Here is a 12124-nt window from a genome sequence, read left to right on the forward strand (position 1 = left end):
TATATATATATATTTTACTTACTCATATTCTATTTGATGTGGTTCCTTCAGTTTTCATTATTGTAATTTTCAACAATTGCATTATGCTTCCATTTTCACTATTTTCATTGTAGTATTTAAATATGATGTTTTTATTTTCCCTTATTACAAAAGCAGTACATGTTCAATAGAAAAACAATCTGCTTCCTTTACAAAGACAATTGCTATCTAAATCTTGATTTATTTCTCTTGGATCACATATATATGTAGACAAGATGTTCTTCAGAGGATTGGTAACATTTTTATCAGACAATGTTATGCATATCTATAAATTTGTTTATCATAAAGGTATTGATGCAATTTTATAAATGACTTAAGTTTTTACAAATATACCATAATTTTGCATAATTTTTGTTGATCATTTAAGTTTTCTGCTATAAAGATATAACGAGCAGCCTTGTTGCGAGATCTTTGTGCATTTGTATATATCCTTAGGGTAAATGTGTCAAATAACATCTTATTTCAAAAGGTATTCATGCTTCTGATATTTGATACCCATTGTAAGCTTATTTCCAGAAGCGTAGAGTACATCAACGTCTGTTTCTGTTTCTAAGGAATATTCATTTTCTTTCACCTTTACTGTTTCATTTTTATTAACTGAATAAAATGCATGTAATATTTTTAATTTACACTTTTTATTATTAGTGATTGGATATTTTTTCTGTGTAATGACGGGTCACTTGTTCTAATCTAAAGAATAATTGATTGATTGATTTATGCATACAGGAAGTGGGGTATAGGCAAGAGGTGCGGGGTGGGAGTAAGACCGAGAGAGCCATGCTACCCACGTTGTATGACAAGATCCTGATGTAGGAGAAAATCCTGAAAAGTCACGACTGTGACTACAGCTGGTTCCTGCTGGATTCTTTTCGTTTGTTTTTGGCCATTCCCAAGAAGCATAGCAATTGTCCAATATGCATTCAATATAAAATCAATACTTTATGATTGATTGATTGGTTTAATAACAATAGCACTGTACACAGAACAGCACGGTATGTTGTAAAATAATTAATATTCCTCTGCTTGAGGGTGCTGGCACAAATCTAGGTCCCACAGTAACAAGAGACATGTCACACACAGTTCAAGAATTCTGGGAACCAAAGGCTGTAATCATGTCCTGCCCAATCTCCAATAAAAGATCTATAGTTTTAAGTAACATAGTTTCCTTTTAAGTAATAGAGTTATAATAATAGTAAGTTTTCCTGCTCTTTCCTTTAACTTTCACCTCGACCTCTTTTCACATAGAAAGGTTTTTTAGATAAGGTTAATAGGATAATAATCAGAAACCATATAAAGAAAGAAATTTTCTCCTAATCTTATTAGATAGAGAGACTAGGTTGACAAAACAATTACAGGAATAATGATTAATAGAAGCACCTTTTGTAGATCAAAAAAGGGGTTTTTCCTTAGGGCAGGAAAATGTCAGCGCACTTGGCGTTGGTGTTTTTCTGACTCTTAGTTCCTTAACATTAGATCCTGTACCTTTAAGATGCATGTTCATTGTAATATTAGCAAAATGATTGCTTAAGTTGTAATAGCTGACTGATCACCATAGGAACATTTTGTTCATTAATGACTGATCACCATAGGAATATTTTGTTTATTGATGACTGATCACTATAGAAACATTTTGTGTATTAATTGTACTTTTCATTAATGAATGAAAATATCACAATCTCAGCAAGAGGTCAAAAAGACCCCGTTTCTTAAAGCTATTTTTTTTTTAAGAAAAATGCAATGATTGTTGCTTTGTGCATACATTGATGTAACCCCACCACTTGCATGTTGAGATAGTCAGCAGAAGATGCTTTCACCCTGATCAAGGGTCTGTGTCCCCTCATTTCCCTCACTCTCTCCTTTCCTCCCCTCCCCTTTGCCAATACTGTCCTTCTATATGGGAGATCCTACCTCAGCTGGCGCTGAACTTATGCAGTAAGAGAATTCACCAGAGACATAGTGGGGAGCAGAACAGGCAGATCTACTGAAATACACTGCTGAGGGGAGCAGTGGGTGAGACAGGAGAGGTCTGCTGAGCCATTTAGCTCCATGGTGGGAATCCGATCCAGCTCATGCAGCACTGGCTGGCAATATCTCACTTTAACCCCTGTGCCACCAGGGAGGCCTGAGTAAATCTTTATTGCACCACCTACTCACTGAAACATCTTTTTCTCTGAAATGCCTCATTTATCAAAAGTTTCTATTTCTATTAATGCTTACTTTTTTAGATTTTGTGTTTTGTTCTGTTAATCAAATTGTCATTCCTTTTATAGTTGTACATTGCATTAAAATATTCTCTGCTGATTACACTTTCTAAAATCTATTTTTCCCTTCACATCAATTCTTCCAAATGAACTTTAGAATACCTTTATCAAAGTTGCCAGAAATTCTGCCATAAAATGTACAAATAAATTGGGGATAGTTGATACTAAAAATACTGTCTTTTGTGATGGCACATGGGTGATTTGGTGATGGGAAGCCCATGGGGATTACAAGTGAGATGGAAAAAGACACAAAATGATGTAAAAATAAACAATTATTTTAAAAAAGTAGTCTTTTGGGCCCTCTTGGTCGCACAACAGGTTAAAGTGCAGCACTGTGAAGCTAGCTGCAGCCATTTCACTCCAGTTCGATCCCCAGCCAGAGAGGTGACCCACATGGCGCAGCAGACCTCTCCTGTCTTGCCCACTGCTCCCCTCAGCAGTGTACTTCATATATCTGCCTGTGATGCTCCCTACTCTGTCTCTGGTGAATCCTCTCATTGCCCCTGCACCTCTGGCCTGTACCCCAGTTCTGTATGCATAAAATAAATCTTTAAAAAAAAAAAAGTACCTGTCCTGTCTAGTTCTGGTTAAACTTGTGTTCAAGTATATATTTGTTTCAAGGTTTTTTGTGATATTTTTAATTAACGATGATGTATACAAAAGCAAAGTTTTCCACATTATTGTGTTACGTGTTTTATAGCTAATTTTCCTTATCCTTTTAAAGGAAACAATCATGCTATTTGCAAGATTTGTCTTTACCTTATCAATATACCTCTGGAAACTTTTTCAGTGGCTTCATAATTATTGCTTTATGTAGATTCAATACCTCCTCCCATATTAAATTCAGTAATTTATATTTTGGCAAAAGTCATCTAATTTCAAATATATTAGCATAACATACATCTTAATTTTTTAAGTATTTACATTTGTGGTATTTGGTATTCAGTCAGTCAATACAAACCCCGTGTGTGTCTGATTGGTCTATACCTGGTTTAAAATTGGATGTAGTGTTAGAAAAAACAGATTTGCTGCTGAAGTTTACAATCTAGTGGAAAAATGTGCAATACATAGTAATCCTAAGTAAATGTATTTATAAATACTGATAATGAGGGAAGTGTTATGATAGCATACTATGGCGAGAGGGGGTGGCTCAGTTTTCTGGAAGGGGTGTTAAGGAAGCTCCTCTATTGAGAAGAGAAATTTAAGTTATGACTCATAGATGAATGGGCAGAGCAGGGTGAAGTGTTAGGTAGAGGGAATAACATGTGTGAAGGCTTTAAGAGGTTTAGTTTATTTCAGGAAATGAAAGGCCAGCCAATGAATGTAAACACTGTTATTAAAAGGGATGGTGACAAGAGAGTAGAGTGAAATTAGCAGGGTTCAGATTATGCAGGACCGTCACTGATTTTCCTTAAGCATGTGGAATGCTACTGAAGAATTTTGAGCAGTTAAGTGACATTTTAGAATTCATGTTGTCAGAAAAAGACTAGTTATACTTTGGTGAATGAAAGAAAAAATAGTGGAATCAGGAATCCAATTAAGAAGTATTGTAATTTTACACAAGACATCAAGGCCTTAGATGGCAAAGGTGGAGGTAGTGAAAAATAATTTAAGATACATTTTGGAAAAACAAGTCCAATTAAAAAATGTCCAAAGGAAACAAAAATCAAAGGACTTAAATAGATATTTTTTTTCCAAAAAAGATAATACAAATGGCCAACAAATACAAATGAAAAGAAGTTTAACTTCACTAATGAACAGGGTAATGTAGATTAAAGCCACAATGAGATACCACCTTATAGCTATTAGAATGACTGCTGTTAAAAACAAAGTGGCCCTCCCCAGCAATCCCACTCCTCAGTATCTACCCAAAAGACACAAAAACACTGATTCAAAAAGATACCCCCCCATGTTTATTGCTGCTTTATTTACAATTGGAAAGACATGGAAACAGCCCAAATGCCCAAAAGTGGATGACTGGATTAAAAAGATGTGGTACATATACACAATGGAATATTACTCAGCAACCAAAAAAAAAAAAAATAAACACATGACTTTTGCAGCAACATGGATGGAGCTGGAGATCATGCCTAGTGAAATAAGCCAGAAAGGAAAAATACCGGATGGTTTCACTCAGCAGGAATATAACAGTCAGGCGAGAAAATAATAATGGACAGCTATATACCAGAGACATTTTATGGGGGTGAAGTGGGGAATGGGATCAAAATCAGTGGGGGGAGGGAAATGCACTGGATTATGTGATGGCACATGGGTGGTTTGGTGATGGGAAGCCCAAGGGGATTACAACTGAGATGGAAAAATGCACAAAATGATATAAAAATAAACTATTATTAAAAAAAAACAAACAGTGGTCCTCTCAGGTGATGCAGGGCATTAAAACGAAGCATTCTGAAGCTATCCACAGCTTCTGCAGCATGAATATGATCCCCAGTCAGGGAAGTGACTCACATGATTGCAGTAGACCTCTCTTGTCCAGTCCAATGCTTCCCTCAGCAGTGTATTTCAGTCAGCCCATCTGTTCTATTCCTCACTGTCTCTGGTGAATCCTTTCACTCCCACACCTCTGTATCCCAGTTCTTATATGCATAAGTAAATAAATATTTAAAGAAAATAAAACAAAAATAACAAGTATTGCCAGAGAATTGGAGAAACTGGAACTTTTGTGCACTCTTAATGGGAATGCAAAATGGTGTAGCTGTTATGGGAAACAGTGTGGAAGCTCCTCAAAAAAGCAGAAATAGGGGCCTTACTTGTGGCACAAGGGGTTAAGTCTCAGCATTCTGAAGCAATTTTTATTCCCAGTAGAACAAGTTTTATCCCCAGCCAAAGAGCTAGTCCTCATGGCACTGCAGACCTCTCCTTTGGCCTATGGATTCTGTCAGTTGTGTAGTTCAGTAAATCTGCCTATTCTGCTCCCCACTCACTCTCTGGTGAATCCTCAGTTCCCAGCACCTCTGGCCCAAACCCTAGCTCTTTTATGCATAAGCAAATAAAATAAATCTTAAAAAATAAAGTGAGCAGAAATATATGATTCACAATTTCACTTCTGGGTTCAATTGAAAGGTCTCAAAGACATAGTTTTGCATTTATGTTTATAGCAGCATTATTTATAATAGCCAAAAGGTGAAAGCAACACAAGAGTCCATCAACAAATAAACAAAATGTGTTATATACATACAATGGAATATTATTTTCAGCCTTAAAGAGGAAGAAAACTGATATTTGCTACATGGATAATCTTGATATAAGGCTAAGTCAAATAAACTATCACAAAGACAAATACTGTATGGTTACAGTTATGTGAAGTACAGAGTAATGAAATTCATAGAACGTAAAATAAAAAAAAATTTTTTAAAGAAAATAATGTAGAATGGTTGTTGTGGATAGGAGGGAGGAGGAACAGGAAATTTCTTAATGGGTTGTGAATGAACTTTTTTTAAAAAAAGATTTGATTTGTTTATTTATGCTTACAGAATTGGGACATAGGCCAGAGGTGTGGTGGGTGAGAGGATTCACCAGAGACAGAGTGGGGAGCAGAACAAGCAAACTGACAAAGTACACTGCTGAGAGTAGCAGTGGGTGGGTTAGAAGTCATCTGCCACGCCATGTGGGTCAGCTCCCTGGCTGGGGATCGAACTTGTGCTGCAGTGGCTTTGGAGAGCTTCATAATGTGGTGCTTTAATTCATTGCGCCACCAGGGAGAGCCCATGAATAAACTTAATACCCAACTATACACTTAAAAATGACTATGATGCTAAATTCTGTGTATTTTACCATAACTTAAAAAAATATAAAGGGCCTCCCTGGTAGCCTAGGGGTTAAATCTCAGCGCTGTCACCACCACTATCTGAGTTCAATCCACAGCCAGGGAGCTGACTCACTGATGGCATAGTAGAACTCTCCTGTCTTGCCTGCTGTTCCACTCAGCAGTGTATTTTAGTAAATTTATTTGTTCTGCTCCCCACTCACACCCCACACCTCTTGCCTACACCCAGCTCTTCAACAGCAAATAAATATTAAGGATATATATATATATATAATGGGAAAAGATAGCTTTTGGAAATTATAATTAGCTTGGCTTCCAGATTACACATGATAGAACCCAAATTTGAACTGGCTTAGGCACTAGTTGAAAGCGATGAAATTTAGTGGCTTGTGGAATGCAAGGAGGAAGAGAACCATGGGAAGGGCAGGAATATGAAGCCTCAGGAAGAACTGGAACCAGGAACTTGAGATTTTCCAGGACTTTCTCGTTGTTCTCACTTCTGATGCTTTCTTCACGTTGGCTTCATTCTTTTTCATTGCAGATCAGACCGTTCCACATGTATGGAAGGATACATGGCTGCTGACAGCTCCTCTGTTTTACATTTTTATGATTTCCACATTGCATATTTTTTTCTCTCTCAGTTTCAATGAAAAAAAAAATTGGGTTAAGGATTCTGATTGGCCAATCATGGCTTGATACCAGTGACAAAGGGAGAGAGTTATGTAAGATAAAACTATGCAATATTCAGAAGTATTTACAGAAACATGAAAAAGAAACAATGATTTCTACAACACAGTATCAGTTACATTTAAAACACATACATACATAAAAGTACTATATATTTTTTAAAGACACATGTATATCTAAGGACATATATTAAACATACTAGAGTGGGTCACTGAGGAAGGAGAAGCTTGAGTGGAAACTGGAATGAAGGGATAAAAAGGTGAAATTGAGCAAGGTAGTGACTACTTCAATTCTTGGCACCTGAGGGAAAAATTGGAACAAACAAATGAAGTGACGGAAGAAAGAAGAAAAAAAAGGAAAGACAAAGTATTTCTGAGTGAGAGTGAAGGGGAATTTCCAAGAGAAAAAGGAGAACTTTGAGGTGATGAATAAAGAAGAGACATATCCTGATACGAAGTTGAATATGGAGAGTAAGGGAAATTATGTGTCAAAGAGAACTCCTGGTTTTAGATGATGGTATAATTTATTGGGATAAAAAGATTGGTAAAGACATGAATATTTTAGGGGAAAATTAGAGACTGAATAAGTTTGAACTACTATGAGAAAACTGAGAGAATAGTCTGGGTTTTTTTTTCCCCTCCATTTTTTGGCCAGAAATGTGCCCATTTTAGCATTTATTTCTGAAGAACAAGCTCTTCAGTATATTATCTCTACTATTCTTTCATTCTTGTTAATCTGACTTTATCTTGACTTATCCCTTTATCTTATTTCTCTAACTTTGTTGAATATCAAACTTACTAATTTTCACTTATTTAGAATAAAAGCCCTCAATGCCACCAATTTCTATGAGTACACCTTTAACATAGGTTTTGTTATAAAATACTTTCATTAATCTTAATTTCTAGAGAATACACAGTTCTAGTTTTACATTTTAATCCCTGAATTATTTAAAATTGGTAATTAAAATAAACTTCCAGGGGTTAAATCTCAGCGCTATCATCCTGACCACCTGGGTTCTATCCCCAGCCAGGATGCTGACTCACACATGGTATGACAGACCTCTTTTGTCTCTTCTGCTGCTCCCCTGAGCAGTGTGTTTCAGTGATTCTGTCTGTTCTGCTCCCCACTCTGTCTCTGGTGAGTCCTCTCACCCCCTCACCCCAGTCTTCTATGCATATAATCAAGCAATTTTTTTTTTAAAAAGCTTCCAAATGCTAATGAATTTTAAAACTACATACAATTCTAGCTTTAATATTTGTGTTCAGCAAATGTGACACACATGATTTGTTTTTTAGAAATGGAATTTTCCCCTCGCCCATTACCCAAGTTTGCTTGTTTGGAATTATTCACATAATATGACCAACTCACTACTGTAGCAATTTAAAACACTACAGATATATAAAACACTTTCACTCTCTATCGTCAGATCTCTCTTCCACAAGAGAATCACTTTTAAAAAGGCCTGGTATATATCCTGCCACACCTTTTTGATTCTTAGGTAGAAATTTACATCAGCAGTAAATGGTTTTATTGAGCTCAGCTAAAACAACAGTATAAATCCGTCTATTATAGGTTATAAAAACAAAATTTTAATGATGCATCTTGAAGACCATTTCATGTCAATACATATTACATATTTAATTGCGATAACAGGTCTAAATATGCTTGTCTTTTCATTAACTTTTATCCAGTATTTTCAAGAACCCTTTAACCTAACAGTTGTTCAAAAATTTTTATCACCTTAATGTTCTATTACTTCTTTGATTACTGCTTCTTCTCAGATCTGCAACCACCCTCTGAAAAGAGTATATGATTGTTTTCTGGATCCATTCTCCATGTCTTCAAACCTTCCAACTCATAGTACTTACCTGCTATTTTCCCTCTGAGTTCTGGTAAACTTTTCGGAGCTGGTTTAACTTCTGGTATATCTCGTCGGCAGTTCACAGACACTGTTGGAATAATACGGCAATCATGCTTTTTCTTCGCGAAGATTTTTTGTCTCGGTTTATTTTCCACCCTTTAAAAAATTATGCAATGTCCTCTCCAATTTTAATGTGACTACAGATCTAATCTTCTTTTTCATACTTATTTAAAAACTTGCCATTTGCTCTGACAACACAAATTACTCCCCTTCTTTTGAAGGGCTGAATTTTCCGTGCCTCTATTTCACCACCTGCAGGAGGTGAAGGGCCTGTCACTTAAAAGAAATGGAATGAGTTCTGTCAGATTGCCCAAACTCAGGAATACGTAAGTATTCTTTGATGAGGCACAGCAGACTGGGACTGAAAAGGAGCAACAGGGCTTGGGAGCCCTTCCGCGAGCGTGTTCGCCATAGTTCTGAGCAGGGGTTCATGAGCAGGAGGTTAAAGTACCTTGTGATCCAGTTACATGTTAATGACGGGAAAAACAACCACCACCTGAGATCTAGGGACATCAAGTAATTTTCCTGCGGAGCCACAGTGACACAGAAATCCCCACTCGATTTTGAATACCCCCGATTTACTTTCACCAACCCCGCCCGTCAGCAGCAGTAAAAAAGGACGTCAGGAGATATTCCAGCACTTATCAGCCATCTTGGATTCAGTTTCCTGATCTTAAAAGGGGAATAATAATAACTACTCTTGCAAGGTCTTTAGGGGTCACAGTAAAAGCTTGGGACACTGGTACCGGGCTGCGGCTGTGGCTGCGGGGGGAGACCCTGGCCGGATGGCTGGAAGAAGCCGGACAGTGGGAGTCTCCGTCAACCCGAGCCCCAGACCCGCACCAGTGTCCTCGATGGCCACTACGGAAGCAACAGTAGCTACTCCGCGCCTGTCGCCAGGGCTCGCCTCGCCTCAGCTCACCTCACCGGCGCCGAGCCTCGGTTTCCAGCCTCAGCTCACCTTCCCGGATCACACCTCTGCGCACGCGCGGCGCCAGCTTCCCTCCTCCCGCTCCCCCCGCCCCCCAGCCTCGCTCGGCGGCTCTTCTCCCTAGTGGCCGAACGTGCGCGCAGCGCTTTTCCTCCCAGCGCGGCCACCGTCGTTTGGGGAGGAAGGCGGGAGGGGGCGGGGAAAAGGGTGGGAGGTGGGTGAGCGCGCGCACCGCCCGTCGGTCGGTCGTGGTTTCCTGGCTGCGCGCGACGGTGGCGGAGTGGCTGCAGCTTTAGCAGCAGCCACGAAGATGGCGGACGGGTTGGAGCGTGTCCGGATCTCCGCGTCGGAGCTGCGAGGGATCCTGGCCACTCTGGCTCCGCAGGCCGGGAGCAGAGGTGAGTCGCGCCGCCCCGCTCCTGGGCCGGGCCTGCCCGCCCCGCCTCCCTCTCCTCCTCTTCCTCCGGCTGGGTTTGCGGAGCCCCGGTGCCTCCGCCCCTTCCCCCAACAGTGGGGGCGGGGGCCTGGGCGGTACTCGCAGGGCCACCCTACCTGCTGGGGTGCCCAGGTGGGGTCTGGCTCAGCCTGCCCGCTCTAGAGATCCCTACCGGAGTGCTTGCCTACGCCCCCTTTCTCCCGGCGAAGGTGACTGTTCCTCTTGCCCCAGCCCTTTTAGACCTGCTCGTGGATTCTCAGCCCTGGGCGAAAACCTGTGGACTCCGGGATCTGGGGGAGGCCCCCGGGGGTACCCCTTCCAGAGGAGCCATCACTGGCCTGCCCTCCCCTGTCATCTCTTTAGCATTAGCGAGCAGGAACTGAAGAAATCGAGGAGGAGGGTTTAATAGCCCGGGACTTCCATGCTGAACTTTCCCCCTTGTCCCCCACCCAAGGCAGGGGGGGCTTCTGTCTGAAAGCTGCGCCACGGGAGGGATCCCGAACTCAGAGTTGACTCTGCTCTGGTTTGGCCTTGGCATGTGTGGGAGTAATTTTTATCGGCATGCTCAATTTGCGAGTTAGTGTCTATCCGAACCAGGGAAGCTCCAAAAAAAAGATCCCAGTGTTTCATCTCTGTTTTGTTAAGCAGTAGAGTTTTGTAGACTAGTTGTGCTTCTTCAGGACTGTGGTCAAATCTGTAAATTTGGCTAACTGAATTGGATAATTCAGGTTGATTTCTCTCTGTGCTCTCCCTCCCACGTCCCAGAAACTAGTGGTAATTTCTCCCTGTTTCCCCTCCCCTATGTTTCAAAGTCTGCCGGAGGTGCGGTCATTATGGAGTTAAACTGCTCCACTTTTATTCATACTTGACGAAATGGTCATTTATTTACTTACTTTTGAAACTGTCTTTTAAATTTATGAAAATACTGAAGTAGTATTTTAAAATTCCAGAGGGTGGTTTTTTTTATTTTTTATTCCACCCATGCTTGGAAATGCTGGAGCATGTGATTCCTGTAATGGGCACGTCTCCACTGTTGTTTATAGAACAATACTAGGATTTTACATAGTCTTCTGAGCGCTGTATAATCTTAGTAATTCCTGTCACTCGCCCACTGAAATGTTTAGTGGCTATTTGTAGTAGTCACCTTTTAAGAAAGGTAACAGATGCAAATAGAAGGTTGCTTGTCTATCATTCAGTAAGTTCATTGAGCCAGAAGAGTGGTTCTAAAGTTCTGTAAGGTATTCTTGAATGCCCCTGTCCTTGGTATTTTGAGAGCATGTCATAATACTCTCATCATCTTCCAGAGAAAGCTCTCTTATGGAACTTTTTCTTACTCATATTCCATCATCATAGTAGCAGTTAGTCTGAGTATTCTAATGATGATAGTCTGAGCAGTTTTTCCTTGGAATGATTCTGCTGGCTGCTGTTAGAGAGTTGGTGAGCATGAGTGGAGTTGAAGAATGTGAGAGGAACTGCTTCCTGTTCTCTTCAAAAGGAGGTATGTGATTGAATGATTGGTATACTAAAAAAAAAAAAGGATGGTATTGCTCAAGTTCATGGACTGGAGTTGGAAATTTTTTTTTCCCAGAAATGTCCAGATTTGTGAGTTATTGCATATCACCCTTTTTCTCTTCTTCCACCCTCTACCCCTGCTAGTATATTAAAAAGACTTAAACACCCTAGAGAAATGCTGGAGGCAGAGAAAAGATTAAAATGAATCAAGGCCGTATAGCAGAAAAAAGTGTAATACTTAAAACAGTTATTCTCACAATGATGAGGTAGTTTGGGGTCTTACAGATCTGAGTGTGGCTTTGCTACCACAAGAGAGTTTGTTTTCTTTCCCTGTCTACCTAAACCAAGGGTAGGTAGGTCCAAGAGTTAGATTCTTAGCCTTGCCAGTTGCTGAACAAATATAAACCTTGTAGAATTTCTGCATCTAGATTTTTTTTTTTACTTACCATTAAGATTAACATTTCAATGTATAATTCTTTCTTGATTTTTCTGTTACTTTACCAAAGTGACATTTTCTTTCTTTTCCTTCTCCTTTTTTTTCTATTCTTTG

General features: G+C 39.7%; 2 protein-coding genes across 2 annotated transcripts in view; one reads left to right on the forward strand and one right to left on the reverse strand.

The window, feature by feature from the left end:
* Positions 1–9688, reverse strand: part of SRR (serine racemase) — an 18002-nt gene extending 8314 nt beyond the window's left edge. The window contains exons 1-2 of the mRNA XM_012726425.1: positions 9618–9688; positions 8643–8723 (exon numbers count right to left, since the gene is read on the reverse strand). The gene's annotated coding sequence lies outside the window, so the exon portion shown is untranslated. The remainder of the gene's footprint in view (positions 1–8642; positions 8724–9617) is intronic.
* Positions 9689–9855: 167 nt separating this feature from the next.
* Positions 9856–12124, forward strand: part of SMG6 (SMG6 nonsense mediated mRNA decay factor) — a 207773-nt gene continuing 205504 nt past the window's right edge. Inside the window, exon 1 of the mRNA XM_004684788.2 lies at positions 9856–10024. Within this exon, the coding sequence (XP_004684845.1) occupies positions 9937–10024 (88 nt within the window). The 5' untranslated portion in view covers positions 9856–9936. The remainder of the gene's footprint in view (positions 10025–12124) is intronic.

Source organism: Condylura cristata, unplaced genomic scaffold, assembly GCF_000260355.1.
Source record: "Condylura cristata isolate star-nosed mole 26May11 unplaced genomic scaffold, ConCri1.0 scaffold00017, whole genome shotgun sequence".
In the NCBI taxonomy this organism is placed as follows: domain Eukaryota; kingdom Metazoa; phylum Chordata; class Mammalia; order Eulipotyphla; family Talpidae; genus Condylura; species Condylura cristata.